This window comes from Tachyglossus aculeatus, chromosome 9 (genome assembly GCF_015852505.1).
Source record: "Tachyglossus aculeatus isolate mTacAcu1 chromosome 9, mTacAcu1.pri, whole genome shotgun sequence".
NCBI classification, from domain to species: Eukaryota; Metazoa; Chordata; class Mammalia; order Monotremata; family Tachyglossidae; genus Tachyglossus; species Tachyglossus aculeatus.
In genome coordinates, this window is record NC_052074.1 from 3,483,349 (window position 1) to 3,501,437 (window position 18,089).

General features: G+C 46.6%; 1 protein-coding gene across 21 annotated transcripts in view; it reads right to left on the reverse strand.

Annotated features, from left to right (window-relative positions):
* The window catches only part of NRXN1 (neurexin 1), a 683,270-nt gene that overhangs the window by 584,241 nt on the left and 80,940 nt on the right, over positions 1–18,089 (reverse strand). For 14 of the 21 annotated variants that reach the window (XM_038751823.1, XM_038751826.1, XM_038751816.1 and 11 more), the window contains exons 3-5: positions 11,784–11,801; positions 7,678–7,707; positions 6,848–6,859 (exon numbers count right to left, since the gene is read on the reverse strand). The exons of 5 other annotated variants lie outside the window; for them this stretch is intronic. In XM_038751823.1, coding sequence (XP_038607751.1) covers positions 6,848–6,859; positions 7,678–7,707; positions 11,784–11,801 — 60 coding nt within the window. The remainder of the gene's footprint in view (positions 1–6,847; positions 6,860–7,677; positions 7,708–11,783; positions 11,802–18,089) is intronic. 2 more of the 21 variants (XM_038751812.1, XM_038751817.1) reach the window with 1 other exon arrangement.

Genomic DNA, 18,089 nt, shown 5'->3' on the forward strand with positions numbered 1-18,089 from the left:
CCCTACAAAGCCTTATTGAAGATACATTGCCTTCAAAAAGCCTTCCATGACTAAGCCCTCCTTTCCTCTTCTCCCATTCCCTTCTGCGTCACCTTGAATTGCTACCTTTATTCACCTCTCCCTCAGCCCAACAGCTCTTGTGTATATATCCAAAATGTATTCATTTATTTTAATGTTTGTCTCCCCCTCTAGCCTGTAAGCTCATTGTGGGCAAGGGATGTGTCTACCAACTCTTTTATACTGTGATATTGCACTTTTCCAAGCACTTAATACAGGGCTCTGCATACAGTAAGCGAGCAACAAATAAAATTGATTGACAGTGGAGTCTTTCCTGCCAAAAGAGTCTTGATTCTTCTCAAAGTAATTATGAATCCACCTTAAACATCTGGATCCTTTACTATACGAAAAACCCACACGTAATTCCAAAATGAAGAGTCAGAGTGTGGGGGCTGTCTTATGATTCCAATACGGGGCAAATGATCCAGGCATTCTCGACCCCCTCACTGAATTCTTAGTTGCTCAAATATACCTTTCACCTCCTTCCTGGCTCAGCTGTCTTCACTCCATTGAATGAAATTCACCCTAAGTCAGTTCACATTTACAAAGGACAGACTGGGATTCTGCCCCGTCACTTGGCGTCTTCTGCCTTTTAAGGTGATCGTTCTTCTTGAACGCTTCAGAGAAAAGCATCAGTCCTCTTTATTGGGATCATTTGTTGTGTCTTCTGGAGTGAATCAGTCTTCCCCTCTTTTGAAGGACTCTCTAGAATAACTACATTCTTGAGAGGGTGGGGAAGGAGGTGTGAAGTATCTGAAGGCATGGTGTGGTCTTGGGGTGATTTTCTTTGTACTCAAATCATTCCCTTGTCGTGGTTGAGGACAGGGGCCTAGGATGAATATTTTGATGGTTTTCCTGCCTATGGGACATGTGGGATACTCAGGTGAGTGATTTCATCCTGCCACCAAACATACATTTGGATGAATGAGTCAGTCACTTTGCTCCCAACAACTGGCTTCCTTAGATTGATTATTCTGCATTCTGCTCGCCAAATACATGGGCAGCAAACTGTACATACTGAAATGAGCACCAAGAGCAGGTTGGTTTCTAAAACCAGATGTGCCACGGGATGACTGGGACTTGAATCTGGAGACCAAAATAACTCGATATCAAGGAGAAGAGAAGCAGCATGACTAGTGGCTAGAGTCTGGGTCTGGGAGACAGAAGGACCTGGGTTCTAATCCTGACTCTGCCACTTGTCTGCTCTATGACCATGGGCAGATCTTTTCACTTCTCTGGGCCTCGGTTACCTCATTTGCCAAACAGGGATCAAGACTGTGAGCCCCACGTGGAACAGGTACTGTGTCCAACCTGCTTCTCTCTACCCCAGCGCTTAGTACAGTGCCTGGCACATAGTAGGTCTCCCTCTCCTTACTCTAAGCTTATTATGGGCAGGGAACATGTCTGCTAATTCCATTGCAGTGTACTAGCCCAAGCGCTTAAGACTATGCTCTGCACATGTTAAGTGCTCGATCAATGCCTTTGATCTATTAATTGAATAACGACTTAACAAATACCACAAAAAAGGTTAAATATCAAAGTAATAGAGTCTGTGACTCTCATTTTCTGTGGAAGAAGCCCAATTCTCATCAAACACAAAGCCCTATTGGAATTGGAAAGGCTTGTCAGTTGTGGAAGTTATTAACTCTGTCAGACTACCACGGAGTAAATGGCAGCAGTAATTCGTTAATGACGCTGTCTTGGGCTCACAGAGTTTATGTCTTGTCTCGTAGGAGGATATGACTCAATCAGTGGTAATTGGTCACAACCGAGCAAATAGGAGGTATCTATTCCGGGACATTATTTCATGCAAACGCAATTTCCAAGCAAGAACATGTCAGGCTCTTAACATGCTGGTGTTGGCCGTGTGTGTAATTCAACCAAAAGTTTTTATTGAGCCCTAAATAAGTGCACAGCACTATATTAAATATTAACGGTGACAGCTGATAAGCACTTACTATGCATGAAGCACTTTTCTAAGCACTGGGGTAGGTACAAGCTATTCAGGTCGGACACAGTCCCTGTCCCTCATGGGGCCCATGGTTTTAATACCCATTTACAGATGAGGTAATTGAGGATCAGAGAAGTTAAGTGACTTGCCCAAGATTGCATAGCAGACAGGTGGCGGGGCTTCAATTAGCACCCAGGTCTTTCTGACTCTTAGGCCCGTGATCTTCCCATTAGGCTACACTGCTTCTCTATTAAAGTGCTTCAGAGAGTACAATAGAAGTACAATCCCAAGCACTTAGAACAGTGTTCTGCACACAGTAAACACTAAATACGATTGAATGAATGAATGGACGTGAGCTGTGCTCTCAGGGAGCTTACAGTCCAACAGGGAAGGCATACAGTAAGACGCTAAACTACGCTGCTAACAAGAGGAGCTAATAGGTCCTGAAAGCCGGTCTTCAACGGAATCTATGTCACTTAGATAATGGGATTGGGGCAGGGCCTCTCTGGCTGTGCCTCTGGAGGCTGAGGTAGCTCTAACTTTTCAAGTGCCAAAGCATCAGGTACTGCAAACAGAAGTTTGACAACACATCAAGAGACAACTTCATTGTGTGCCCAGTGTGGCTGGGAATATGGATCCTGCGTTGGCCTTCTTAGCCACATGTGGACTCATGGGCGCACTTTGCTGTCAGTGATGTCTTCTTTGAATACGAAGGACAACATGTACATTCTGTGAACATAAAAAACTCCTGTGCTGGGCAGCAGAAGCCTGGGAGAAAGTCGAGGTGGAGACTTATTGCGCGGAAGGCGGCAGTGGTAAACCACTTCTGGATTTTTACCAAAGTCTACGGATCCACTACCAGAATGATTGCAGATGGAGAGCGGGGCGTTCTGGGAGAGATGTGCCCATGGTGTCACTATGGGTCGGAAATGACTTGACGGCATAAGACATATATATGTAAATATATATGTATATATATATAAATATAAACACACCCACTCACCCACTCTCTCTCTCTCTGTCCCAAGCACTTAGTACACTGTTCTGCACACACTAACCACTCGATAAAAAGTACAGTGCTCTAGGTCTGATTAAATTTGCATTTACTTGCTCAGCAGTGAGTGGAGAGGTGAACTGACTCTCCCCCAGAGCGTAGCTTCCATTGGCGGAAACATGCCAGAAATTTTCTGACTGCCAGATACAATGACAGGACAGAGGATCTCACAGCAAGAGGTGATTAATGTACATACACACACACACTGATCAAGTAACTTATCTGGATCAAAGCCGGAGCTGAAGGAAGTTCTCCCCAATGACTAGACTTAATAAAATAGAGGTTATGGTCCTGGAAGAGTGCAAGCTCTTTACAGGTGGGGAACATGGCCTGGGTTTCTACGGCATTTAATAAAATGCTTAGTACAGTGCACTGCACTTAGAAGGGGCTCAGTAAACACTATGATGCTACTTCATAATTCACACACAATTCTTAAGGCGAGCTTTAGGACGGGTCGGCTTGTGAGTGAGGGTGGGTAGTTTCCAACCTACAGGTATGGTAATAGTAGTAGAAGTCCTTGTCAAGTGTCTGAGACAGGTGCTGTTGCTCCTCGGGAAGTAAACACGGACATTAGTGCACCCAAACAAAATCACCTCTTCTCTCTCCCGCACACCAAAACACAGTCCAATCATTCGACAAGGCAAGTGTCAATTGTCTAAGAAAAGCTTTGATCCTAGCTAGATAGCAGATTTAACTAGCGTCATATGACTAAATATAACTTAATCTCTGTGGCAGGGGGAAAAAAGGACAATAATTTCACGACACAACGAGAACTGAAGACAGGTGAGTTTGGAGAGTGAAGGTAAAAATCTACATCTCAGTTCGCCCCTTTGTGAGTAGATCGTTATTACGCACTTTCTTAGGGATTCCATATTGCTTACTGCTGGCACCTTCCTTGACTTAAAAAGAAAAAAAGGCAAACTAAAAGAAACATTTATGCTGATGGTCAAGGTAGATTTCACAAAGGTCAAAGTTATGCCTTTATTAACAATGCAACAATGAGGAAATCAGCCGAAAGCAGGGAAAGAAATGCCTGTAAAATGTGGGAAAAGTAATAAAACACAAAATAATGAATTTTTCTGTGGGTTGGGGGGCTCTCTCAGCATCATATCTGTTTTGAGGATGACTGGAACGTTGTAGTTGTGACTAGTACAAACAACTCTTTAGATACAGGGTGCTTTGGGATACTAATCACTCATTTTATAAGCCATGTGCTTTGATCTCAACTGAGAAGTGTCATCATACTTAACCTTGGAATCGTGTCCTTGGAAATGCCATTCTTTAAACATTTTGGTCTTCTATAAATGCATTTATGTGGGGATATCGACACTAATGGCTCGTTTGAAAAAGCTTTTCCAAAATGTAGTCTCAAAATATTGGATAATTGCCCCAAAACGCATCAGAAAGGAAACAGGTGGATGGCCCAAATTTGCCCCAGAATAAACTCTGAATCGACCATTCCTCCATCATCACAGCCCTCAAATGCAAAAGATATGAAAGGACAGTCTGGTGATTTTCCCCTTAGACTTTGAAAATATAAGGGACAGCTGTAAATATTCGAACACCACGCCCTGCATTGAGGAACATGGATGCACAATTGTTTTTTTCTTCTTTTTTAACTGTATTTGTTAAGTGCTTACTAAGTGCCAGACATTCTACTAAATGTTAGAGTTGATATAAGCTAATCAGGTTGGACACATCCCAGTGCCACATGGGACTCCCACTCTTAAACCCCATTTTACAAATATGGTAACTGAGGCATAGAGAAATGAAGTGATTTGCCCAAGGTCACACAGCAGACAAGGAGCAGAGCCGGGATTAGAACCCAGGTCCTGCTGACTCCCAGACTGCGTTCTATCCAGTAGATCACGCTGGTTCATTAGGATTCTTCTGGTAAAACTCATTTTGGGGACTGGATGTCTTAAACTGGGAGCAAGGCACTCGGGATTTTCCTGGTAAAAAGGAAAAGGGGCGGCGACTATAAATGGTAAAGGACTCTGCAACTCACTCGTTGAGCGATTCCGGTTTGGCTCACTGGGGCCCAGAGGATGCCATGGCATCAATTTTGGGACCTGATGAGGCTCATGCTAATTGGAGAGGTTCCTCTAAAAATGAACCTCCGGAGGGAAACCCGAGTCCAGCCCTTGCCTCTAGAATCAATTAGATTACTGTAATAAATTTGAGCGGAAACCTTTTGAAGTGACTATTTAAGGCTCAATACACCCACATAAACAGGATAAATTTAATAAAAATCTGACATGTTAAAAGTATGGTAGGAGCGGGCGTATAATTACCAGGTTAGATGGCACTGGTGCTTTAGTTGCGAAAGAGCACGTATCGATGCAGACAGAAAAATGAATGATTCCCCCATCAGGTTTTGGTTGGGAATTCCATTACGGAATGCTGGTGGCTGCCCTCCCCTCCCCCCACCGTCTCCCGTTGCGTTGCTTTCAACTTCCATCCTCGGAGCCTCTGCTAAGATCTGCCAGGTGTCCAAAGAAAGCCTCCACTGAAAATCAGGCCCCTGTTGCCCTCCATATTGAAAGATGACTTCAGTGGACAATGCCAGGGGCACCTCAAGAGTGGGTGCCTCTTCCCGACTGGCGATCATGCCCCTGAGATGGGATGCAATGATGGTGAGCACCATACCCCAACACGCATCCTGCAAGAACGCCGACAAAAATACCAACTATGAGAACACGTGGCCACTGGCTATAGTCTTCCCACTCATCCCTCCCAGGGGTGAGGTCGGGTGTCTTTCTGGGCCCATGCTTCCTTTTCCAATGGAAACATTCAGGTGGGCGGGACATCCCAGGGGCTGGAGGTCTAAAGGTCTGGGGCAGTGCATTTCCATTATCTTGAAAACGTCAAGCTTTAGGGTCAAAAGAAGAAGTGAACCAAAGGCAGATGGGATAGCGCTGCCTGCATCAAAACTACCCAGAGGCGGAGGCTCCATGACCCCTCTCCTTGAGAAGTATTGGTTTTCCAAATTATGAAGAGCGAAGCGGTTCTATGGGTTTAGCGTGGCTGCACGTCATCTAACAAACTGCGTCTCTTCAGTGGCAAATAGCGAAAATGACTGAATTCGAAGGAGGGAGCCTCAAACCCTCCTGTGGAACAGCCAAAGCCCCACAAGAGTTGGCTCACGCACCTGCCAGTCATGCAAATGAGTCCACGGAATGACTTACCCGAGGGCAGACACCTGATTGTTGGATTAGGACTCAAAACAGAAATTTTTTAAAAAATCTTTTTTTGTGGGGGTTGAGGAGGGAAGAAGGGGCACCACACACCTTTCCCCACATCTGTCTTTCCCACTGCCACTCCAGGGAACAATGACATCTCCGGGTAAGCAGAAACGAGGCCCTAAGCAGAGACTTGGGTAAGCGAGGCCTGCCGGGGACCCCTGACAGCTTCAATCTGCGTTAACTGACAATAAAGAACATCTGTACCTGCGGTCATGGCAGATGCCTGATTATGTTCATTACTTCAACTGCACATTTAGACACCCCCTCTGGAAAGTTTAGACTCTATGCCATATCGAGAACAGAAAGGACACACAAAACCGAAAAACCAAAACACCTTCCAGAGACAGGAAACGTATGGATGGCTGTTTTCTCCTTACCTTATTGCCAGGAAGCGTAAACCAAACATATATACCTACCTTACTTTACACAGCCCCAACACAAACACATCTACAGACACTTGCATTGCTCAGACAGACTGTCAATTACACAGGCAGGGTTGGGGTGGGGGGGCAATAAAAGGAAAGAAAAATCATGTAATACCTTTACTTTTACCTATGGGTTTGATGGAATGGTTCCATGAAGAAAGCGTTTCCGGACAAAGAGAATAAAGGAGAGAGAAACAACAATAAGGATCGAGACTAGATGTGAAGGAACGAGAAGCTGACAATGAAAGGAGACGGAGAATAAAAAATAAAGTAGTCGGGAAGTACAGATGGGTCTACGATCCCATCGGCAATTCTGGTTTTGATTTTTCCATCGCAGACATGCACACGGAAACTCGGAAGACCCCATGCAGGCTCAGCGGGCGATACTGCAAAGAGTTCGGCGATGGCTGGGGAGATTTCAAGGAGCGGGGTGGCAAGGCTCAGCATTCCAGAAGCCAGGAGCAGCTGCGTTATCTGGGATCCCCGTCAGCCATGCAGTAATGCCAGTGGATTCTTCACGGGACCCCCAGGATATCCTGAGCCTCTTCGTGCACGCATGATCTTGGGTGGGCCCTGGCGCTTTCTCAACACCATGAACCGTGATCAGACCGGCTCACCGATGCTTGGGTCCCTCTCCATCATGTTTCTAATCTGCCTCATGTCTTTGCGGTTATTACACTGCTAGTGGGTGGGTGGGGAGGGGGATGCGGGTTTAAGGAGCAAATGAACGACCAACCAAAAAATAAAAAATTAAAGAAAAATTCCAAGGGAAAAAAAAAAACGAATCCCCACCAAAAATGACAGACCACGGGAATGAAACCATGTAATCCCGGGCAGCCACAGAGCACGCAAGCATTATTCCATCCATCACTGCAATGGAGTTGAAGCTGCTACCGAACAAGAAGAAACAATGAAAGCGGAGTGGAAAAGGAACAGAGCCCATACCTTGGTCGCCCATCATCAGGTGCGCCAGACCTTGAAGGGAAACAAGAGCACAGTCAGCAAACAACAAGGGAGCACGGGAAGACGGGGTTGTCACGGTGACAGAAAAAATGGTCTGTGACAGGCATCGGTTTCCTAGGAGATGCCTACATCTTGGGGTGGGAGGGGATCAAAAAACATCTTTTTGTTTCCCCCCCTCCATTTCCGAGTCCCGGTTAGAAGGGGTTGCGGGTGTCTGGAAGCACAATTTGGTGGCTGCGTTTGGCTGAATCATCTGTTGGGCATCCTTCTGGCTGCACCTGCCAGTAAGGGCTTGTCATTCATCGGCGATTAGATGACATTCCAAAACCCAAAGGAATGGAACCTGAAACATGGGCTGGGTCTGATCTTTTTCCCCTCGTCAAAAATGAGCCGTTTCATCATTACAGAAAAGAGAAAATAGAAAGGAAAAGAAATGAAAAGAAAATCTTAGTCACACTGAAAATGATAATGCCGAGATGTCTCCTTGTTTGGGTGAAGCACATGCTAATAGAATTAAGACTGTTTCTCTCTTCCCAAAGTATTTGACGTGCAGTTGCAAATTTATAATTTACTATGAAATCCTTGCTTTAGTCGCCCTGGGCCAGATTCGAACGGGCCCTAATGAATTCCGAGGAGAAGCCACTTAACGACTTTGCTGACTTGAAAAATGCATGGACTTATCTACTTGGGTCTTTATTCTCTGACTTCTAAGCTAACCACATTCAATTCAGTTCTTTTTCCGGAAAGGATGACACAGATGTAATCTCAGCATGAAAGGGTTGGTGCGGCAAAGAAAGAGCAGTCAATCTAATGCTTTCCCTTTCATTATTCAAAGAACGTCTAACTTTCTCCCTGGATTTGAGCGGAAGTCTATTTCTGCTGGGCGTGGCAGGCTCTAGGATCAGCAAGTGCAGGGGAGGGGATACAGGGGAGGCGGGAAGTTTGGATGTATGGGGATTTTCCCTCTCCGGATGCCCTGCTCCTGCTCCACTGAGTGAAAGCACATGGTCAGGTTTTCCCTGAGCTGCCCCGGGAGGTCATTCAAGATAGAGACAGGGGAACTCTGGCAGCCAGCTGACTTCCATTTTCTACGACTTGGTCTGGATTCAAGAAAGACGATTCACACCATCTCTTTTGATGTTGGATTCTGCTGCTGTCTAAAGGACTTGGGGGATTCGCTGGGACCTCCTCACCTCTGTCCCCCAAACAGGAAATATATACCCCAATTTAAACGGGGATGAAAATCAAGTCGTGGAGGAAGGAACCTGAACAGAGTAACTTTTTTCATCCTGTGTGACCTAGTCTACATTGTAGGTAATGTATACAACAGCCAGAGCTTGGGGGTGAGACTTTTGCAGTGCCAGGAGAAACTGGGTATCGAATTAAAATAGATTTGTCACACACTTGGTACCAGGGGCTGGAAGATCACCCTCAATTTTTCTCAGGCTGCATTATTTCAATTTACATTTTGAAGTGCGGTTGGTCACTGTACTGAATGACAATGCTAATGATTCCTTCTCAGAGGGAGTTATTTACATTGGTGCCAATTCTCCCAGTGTTTGAAGTTGCCCCTGGGAGTAAGTTAGAAGCCACATGGCTTAGTGGCAAGAGCTCTGGCTTGAGAGTCAGAGGACATGGGTTCTCAACCTGACTCCACCACTTGTCTGCTGTGTGACATTGAGAAAGTCACTTCAATCAATCAATCAATCAACCATATTTATTGAGCGCTTGCTGTGTGCAGAGCACTGTACTTCACTTCTCTGGGCCTCAGTTCCCTTATTTGGAAAAAGGGGATGAAGACTGTGAGCCCCACAAGGGACAACCTGAAGACTTTGTATCTACCCCAGCTGCTTAAAACCTTGCTTGGCACATAGTAAGTGCTTAACAAATACCATCACCATCACTTTGAGAGGAGCATAAGCCCTTGCATGTCATCAAAGGCCCATGCAAGATGGAAGCCGCGATGCCAAATGATTTGAGAGACTAACTTGAAGCCCTGAGAGAACTGAATACAAGCAGGAAGAAGAGCAATGTGCCGAAACCAACTACTCATATTTTACAGGACAGTGATCGTAAGCACGGTTCCATAGGTGGACTAAAACTGAAGTCTGCCCAAATTTCTCCGCCCTGAACTCCTGAACCTGCAGGAAGTCTAAGACCCTGAAGCTACAGGGGGGAAAACAGGTGAATGGGATCCAGTGAAAAGCTCCTAGGCAGCCAGTCAATCAATCAGTGGTATTTTCTGAGCGTTTGCCGGGGGCAAAGCACTGTTGAAAGAGCTTGATTCTGTCTGGTGGCCCTGCACCAGGTTGAAAAGGTTGTTTTTGGGGTTTGTTTCTGCCTGTTTTGGAAATGTGCACCACCAAATCACAGGGTGGCACCCAGCACCAAAATGAAACCATCACACTCTGGGTCCAAAGCCACATTCTGACTCCACGCCGAGGTGCACTCCGAAACACATCAGACTGGGAGGAAATCATCGATGGCATTTACTGAGTGCTCACTATGAGCAGAGCACTGTAGGCTATACCAAAGAGATAAGGTAGATGAAAGGGCAATTTTGGAATTGACGTGGCTAAAAGCGGGGATTATGAGGGCCCTGCTAACATTAACTCATGGGGTTCAGATAAGGCGGAGGATGATTTGAGCAATTTTAATAGCATCTGCAGGAGAGGGGAGATTTTACATTAATCTTTCTTGCTTTCGTCCATCTTAGTGTTGTTCCAGCTGGAATGTTAAATGAACTGCTGGCTTTCCTTTTTGAATGAAATGCAGACAATAACTGGAGGCTCCCTTGACGGGTGGCCTTGGTCATTTCAGTGTCCGCCCATCGGGACACATTAGAGGTTTTTGGTAATTGGGTGGTGACGTATTGCAATTGGAAAAAAATGTCTTGAGTTTTCTGGACTGAGAAGCTCTGCGAACCTCTGAATATCAATGGCAGGTGAACTGTGGACCATAAATATTGGGAAACTGTATGGTGGACACCTCAATCTGCAACTCTACCGGAAAGCCACCCTCCTTTTCTGTTCTTCTGCTCTCTTTTGCATTACCCTTGCATTTACTCATATTTCACCCCCCATCAGCCCCATAGCACTTTTGTCCATATTCATCATTTATTCATTCCTATTAACATCTGTCTCCCCCTCTAGACGGTAAGCTCCTTGTGGGCTGGGAACGTATCTACCAACTCTGTTCTTGTACTCTCCCAAGCCGTCAGTACAGTGGTCTAACCACAAGTCCTCAATAAATATGATTGACTGACCGAAGACCTTTGACCTTTCCATCTCTATGCTCAGAGCCGCGGTCAGTAGAGCGATGGGTTTGAATCCAAATGCTCTTTGTTCATGATGCTCTATTTTCCAGATGGAGGTGTTTAAAGCTACGACTCAGGCAGTAATTCTCCATTGTGTCAAAATGCTCTGGAAATACAGATTTTCAGTGGTGAAACGGGATGCTCAGAGCAACAGAGCTGTATTAAACACCACTTTAATAACTCATGGAAGCTTTAGGTGAGGTGACACCCGATCTTCCACATACACACACCAGTTTCAGGCCTGGGCTTTAGTATCCCCTGCTCAATTTTCTGTTTTCAGGCACATTTTCTTGCCCACCGAGGCCATATGGCTCTTAGTCATCGGACTTGATTATTTTCTGCTGAGTTTCCCGGGGCAAAGCACCTACACCTAAACCTCGGGACTCCAAAGAAAGTGACACCGGTTACTTCCAGCCGAAAAGGGGGAATGGGCTTTTTAAAGGACCATTTAAGCCCAGAGAATGTATCTGGTTTTGCACATTCTCTGGCCAGGGGAAGGAAGGGTTTTCTCATAAAGATGCATCTTGGGACTTGCTTTTTCATTCTAAACACCAGGGCAGAAGCGATCCATATGGGAGAGTTGTGCCCACAGGTGAAGGAGCCAAGGCAGGATTGGGTATGCTCCATAAGGAAGTTGACCCTTGGCATTCCTACCAACTTTCTGAAAGGAATGAGACTCTCCGCGACCAGCACCAGGGGACCATTCAAATACTAAGACATGAAAGTTCGAAAAATCAAGAAAGTCGAAGAAAATAAGGTAGAGAGCACCCACCTTCCACATAGTTGTCTTCTGAAAGCACAGGACAGGGAAGGAGAGAAAAGGAAAAACATTCATTAAGCGGCATGCAGAAGGGACCTGGCCTTGCATGACTCCTTTTTCATGCAAGGCATCAAACACACCATGCAAGGGCTTCATTCAACACCATCCGAAAGGAGAAACCGAGGCACCGGGGCACTCGGGTGTCTCTTGGGAAGGTTATTTTGGTGATGGGACACAGAATCGGGGTCGGAGGGTGTGGTCGAGGGGGAGGGTCTGTGGCCAATGCTTGCGTGCAGCTCGGTGTGAAGTGCATTTTCCTGGAGAATTGATTAGTGGGAGAGCTTTCTCTGAGGGACTGGCTCCCTGGGCTGACACGCTCTCTTTGGATGGGGATTTTCCCACCCTGGGGTCTTTTCCCTTGGAATGAACTCACTCCACCTGTGAGGGAGAGTGGTTGGTTAACCCAGATAGGCTTCAGTCGGTGCTAAAGGACCAGTAGTTGTTTCCTGAGCTCAAGTCAACCCACTGGAAATTCTCGAAATTAGGAGTCGGAACCGGAAAAGAAACAGAGGGCCACAACTCCCATTTGAACTCTTGGAACCCGGATTTTTGCCCTTATTTGTCAGTGATTATTTGGGAATTGAGGCAAATGATCATCATCTGGTGATACTCCATTTGGATGACCACTTCTCATCTTCTCTGGATTGGCTTTTCCCACACCATTAAACTGCTTCCCTTCTAGACTGTAAGCTCACTGTGGGCAGGAAATGTGTCTGTTATTTGTTGTATTGCACTCTCATAAGCGCTTAGTACAGTGCTCTGCACACAGTAGGAGCTCAAAAAATATGATTGATTGACCGACTGCTTCCAGGTGGCTGACCCAGAAAGAAACCTGAGGAGCTAACTCAAAACTTTTCAGGCTCCCAGAGAGTTGATAGAACATTTCTAAAGGGAACCAGGGCCTAAACTCTTTGTGGGCAGGAAATGTGTCTGTTATACTGTTAAAGTGCAAGGGTGTAGTTCAGTGCTCTGCACACAGTCAGTGCTCTTTAAATACAATGGATTGATTGACTGACCAACAGGATGAGAAGCAGCATGGCCTAATGAGAAGCAGCATGGCTCATTGGAAAGAGCACGGGCTTTGGAGTCAGAGGTCATGGGTTCAAATCCCAGCTCTGCCACTTGTCAGCTGTGTGACTTTGGGCAAGTCACTTAACTTCCCTGTGCCTCAGTTACCTCATCTGTAAAATGGGGATTAAGACTTTGAGCCCCACGTGGGACAACCTGGTCACCTTGTAACCTCCCCAGTGCTTAGAACAGTGCTTTGCACATAGTAAGCACTTAATAAATGCCATTATTATTATTATTATAATTATTAATGCATAGAGCCCGGGCCTGGGAGTCTGAAGGACCTGGGTTTTAATCTTGGCTCTGCCCCTTGTCTGCTGTGTGAACTTTGGCAAGTCACTTCACTTCTCTGGGCCTCAGTTCCCTCATCTGTAAAATGGGGATTAAGACTGTGAACCCCACGTGGGACAAGGACTGTGTACAACCCGATTAGCTTATATATACCCCAGTGCTGAATACAGTGCCTGGCACATAGTAAGTCCTCAGCAAATACCATATATAACCATCAATCATGTATTTCTATTAAAGTCTGTCTCCCCCTCTAGAGTGTAAGCTCGTTGTGGGCAGAAAACACATCTACCAACTCTATTATATTTTATTCTCCCAAGTGCTTAGTACAGTGGTCTGCATACAGTAAATGTTCAATAAATATGATTAATAGATAAAAAAAAACACCACCCCCCACCCCAAAATGGGATTTGTGTTGCCTGGAGGCCTGGTCCCAGGAAAGTAGGCTGACTCCGCTTCACTTGGCCCATGGAGCAGAGTCAGGGCGGTACTTTTGGATCTGTTTATTGTCTCCCAAGCACTTAGTACAGTGATCTGCCCATAGTAAGCACTCAATAAGTATGACTGAATGAATGCTCGATGAAAGTATAGACTTCTTGAGCTTTCAAGTGCTGCTTTCCAAGAGGTGACTCAGGGCAACAGCCTTCCAGGATGCAAATTTGATTTTGATCTTCTTTGATTTTCACCACACTTATGTCCAAATTCATCAGCAGTTTCTTCTCCCGTCTGCCTCCCGCTCTGATCCAGAAACTCTCTGAGGGCAGGGATCATGTCTACCAACTCTCTGGCACTGCCCTCTCCCAACTATTTAATCTGGTGCTCTCAGTAGATAGAACAGATTGATTTGGGGTGTATCCAAAGAGTTTATCATCTCTGCTTCACTTTTCCCCTGGGGCAGAGCCAAGGAGGTACTTCTGAGTCAGTTTATGGGGAACCCTGTGATGCTCAGCCTTCTAGCATCCAGTTCCATAAATCACCCCAAAGTGACCACGCTCCCCGCCTCTGAGAGAGGTGCTAGCTATACCCGGGGATCGCATGGCATGAATCCACCCACTGCCAGACAAACCCGTGGGCAGGGAAACAGATTCTCATGCCCCTGAGTGGCTGGTCTGAATGACCAAATGTCTCCTCTGGAATTCCTGGCTATTTTCCGACAAGGGTCTCTGCTGTATTGTGAGGGGATCATCCTAAGCAATGGCCTCCTGATTTGCCACAAGTTACCATGATGACACCAGATGAGCGGATCTTCTCTGAAATGATGGAGGGTGAGGGGAGGAGGGAAAGAGGGATAGGAGGGGAGAAGAAGGGGAAAGAGGGAGAAAGGAGTTTGTGATGGGGAGGGGAGAGAAGGAGGGATGGATACATCCCCGAAACCCCTGGCCAGGTGGAGGCTTTTCCCATCCCTGCCTCTGAGCGCACATGCCCGTGGCTACCCTGGGGACCGAACCTGGAGCCCTGGCCAGACAGGGACAGGGAGAAGTTGTCAGCATCCTCAACATCAGCTGACAATCAACCTCGAGTCAGTAAGGAAGCTCAAGAGTCCTCTTCAGCCACACATCTTCATGAGAACAAATCAGTGGCCTTAAAGGCAAAGAGATTCGACTGCCACGAAAAAAAGGTATTGGCCTATCTCTGCACTGGAAGACTGAGGGCCAGGCTGGCAGTGCCAATCCCAGTGGGCGCATTCTGGTATCTCTCTAGGTGTCTTCTGTGCCTTTAATGAGCTTTCCTGCCATCCCTTGCCCCCCTGCTCTACCTGCGTATGGGACGATGCCTCAAATAGCCCCAGCTTGAGCCTGGGTCTGGCCCAACTGAGTAGACAGTGGCAACCACTGGGATTCTGGTTCTCTGCATCCCAGGGCTGCTCCTGGGATCCAGCTGTGGGGGCCTGAGGCCTCAACTGCAAAACTGCCAGGAGCTAATCAATGGTATTTACTGAGCACTTACTGTGTGAAGAACTGTACTGAGCATTTAGGCGAGGAAAATCCAACAAAATTAGCAGACACATTCGCTAATCAGAGAAGTGTATGAGGCAAGGCACTGTGGGAAGTGAGGGAGAGTCTGCATTGGGGATGCTGCGGGGTGGAATGAGCTCAGGCCTGGACTTCAGAAGGACCTGGGTTTGAAGCAGCGTGGCTCAGTGGAAAGAGCACAGGCTTGGGAGTCAGAGATCATGGGTTCAAATCCCAGCTCCGCCGCTTATCAGCTGTGTGACTTTGGACAAGTCACTTACATTCTCTGGGCCTCAGTTACCTCATCTGTAAAATGGGGATTAAGATTGTGAGCCCCACATGGGACAACCGGATCACCTTGTATCCTCCCCAGTGGTTAGAACAGTGCTTTGCACATAGTAAGCGCTTAACAAATGCCATTATTATTATTACCTCTGCCATTTTTCTGCTGTGACACCTTGGGCAAATCACTTCATTTCTCAGTACCTCAGTTCCCTAATCTATAAAATGGGGATTGAGACTGTGAGCCCCATGTGGGACAGGTTGTATCCAACCTGATTATCTTGCATCTACCCCAGTGCTTAGAACAGTGCCGGGCACATAGTAAGCATTTAACAAAAAACATTATTCAGTCATTCATTCAATCACACTTATTGAGCGCTGACTGTGTGCAGAGCACTGTATGAAGCACTTGGAATTATCAGGATTACTGGGGTTGTACCATTGCCAAATCCAGAACCCCCTCAAAATCCAGTTCTGTCTTTGCTACTTCCCTGAAGGAAGGAAAGGGATTGGGGAAAAAAGTGGCAACGGAGTCAGAATAGGCCTGAAACAAAACGGAGGGGACAAGTGTGAAGGAAGGGAACTTTGGGGAAAATATGGCCAAGTTGGGTCCCCTGAGGCTTGGGTGTGAGTTCAGCTGTGATAAGCCTGGCTTTAAGCCCTGCTGTGATGAACCCGGGTGTGATAATAACAACAACAATAATAATAATAATGTCATTTGTTAAGTGCTTACAAATCTGTTTGGACACAGTCCCTGTACCCCACAGGGCTCACAGTCTTAATCCCCATTTTACAAATGAGGGAACTGAGGCCCAGAGAAATGAAGTGACTTGTCCAAGGTCACACAGTAGACAAGTGGTGGAGCCGGGATTAGAACTCATGACTTTCTGACTCTCAGGCCTGTGGTCTAACTACTACACCATGCCGAGCGTGAGTCCAGATGTGACGAACCAGGTTGCGAGTCCGGTTGTGATGAATCTGGGTGTTAGCCTGGGTTTGAGCCCGGTGCCTTGCTTAACCCAGTCTCTCCTCCCTCCCCATTCTCTCCCTGATCGTGGTCTAAAAAACTCCAGTGAAGTACGAGTTTTCATGCCACTGCCCGGAGTGGTGACTGCTGGGATACTGATGCCAGCAAGCTTCTCTGGCTAACCTGGCCTAAAAAAAATCTCATCCATCCTGCACCTCAGGCAGACAGTGAGGGCCAAAATCAGTACAAAAGGCATTTATCCTGCAGAGGCTAGCCCCAAGGGAATCAAATTGCCAGAATAATCACTTGGCTGCCCTTTTCGTGTATGTTCCCTTTCACTTCTGGACCCATCTCTGGGACTGGGCAAGCTGAAATCCATGGGGAACTACCCACACCCTGTAACAACCCAAAAATGTGTGTGTCTCCATCGTATTTGGGGAATCCCTACCAGAGAGTCGACGGGACATCCAAGAGACCCACTGGCGGAATGGAAGAATGCCCAATTGTATCCCACCGGGTGTGAGCTGGGAAAACCGGCCTTTCCCAGCTCGACATTCTGGTTCAAGCTGATGGGGAAGCTGGCCTGCTTGGTCCCCGGCAAGGAGCATTTCCGGAGAAGGCATTTGTTCTGTGCCTCTTGAACGAGATTCCTGGGGCATCTCTGAACCCAAGAGCGATGGAGGAGTGCCGTCTCTCGAAGGCAGCAGCAGGGAAGGCTTCTGCTAGGCAACTAGGCCACGCCACAGGTAGAAGGCTGACAAGCATGACGGTCATTCTTACCCAGGCCCTCTACAAAGGCTTAAGGACTTGTTAGGGAAACACAGGCCCGTAGAGATGGGCAGAGCCAGGACAGTGCAAGGAGAGAGTGAGGCAGAGGAGAGACAGAGGAGAGAGAGAGGAGAGAGACAGAGAAAAGAGAGAGCAAAGACAGAGGAGAAACAGAGAAGAAGATGGGGCAGAGGCCCTCTCTCGGGGACACTGAGAAGAATGGCACCCTTAAGATTGTAAGCTCCTTGAGGGCAAGGAATGAGCTCTTTTTTTCTGTTGCACACTCTCAAACCCTTAGGGCAGTACGTTGCACAGCGTAGTGGACAGAGCACTGTCCTGAGAGTCAGAAGGTCATGAGTTCTAATGCTGGCTGTGCCACTTGTCTGCCCTATGCTATGCTATGCTATGCTTCAGTTGCCTCACCTGTAAAATGGGGATTGAGACTGTGAGCCCCACATGGGACAGGGACTGTGTCCAACATGATTTGCTTGTATCCACCCCTGTGCTTAGTACAGTGCTTGGCTCATAGTAAGAGCTTAACAAATATCACACTTCCTATTATTATTAGCAGCTAATTAAATATTCCCTGGCTTATTTGTGAGGAATTGTGCAAGGCTCTCTTCCACAGAATTACCTGTAGACTATGAGCTTCTTTTTTGCAGGGAGCGTGGCTACCAACTCTGAGTCTTCTCCCAAATACTCAGTACAGTTCTCTGCACATAGTACGTGCTCAATAAATACCCCTGTTGGATTGATGGATGGAATAGAATCAAACATTCTTCTCATCTGCAGGTCTATATAGCTCCTTGTCCTTGTACCCTGCTGGATTCTTTGATAACAACTGACAAGGTCAGTTATGAGTTGAACAGGGGAAACATGGAATGCGGAAGCTGTCAGAATTCACAACCACAGGAGGATGGGTGTGACAAAATT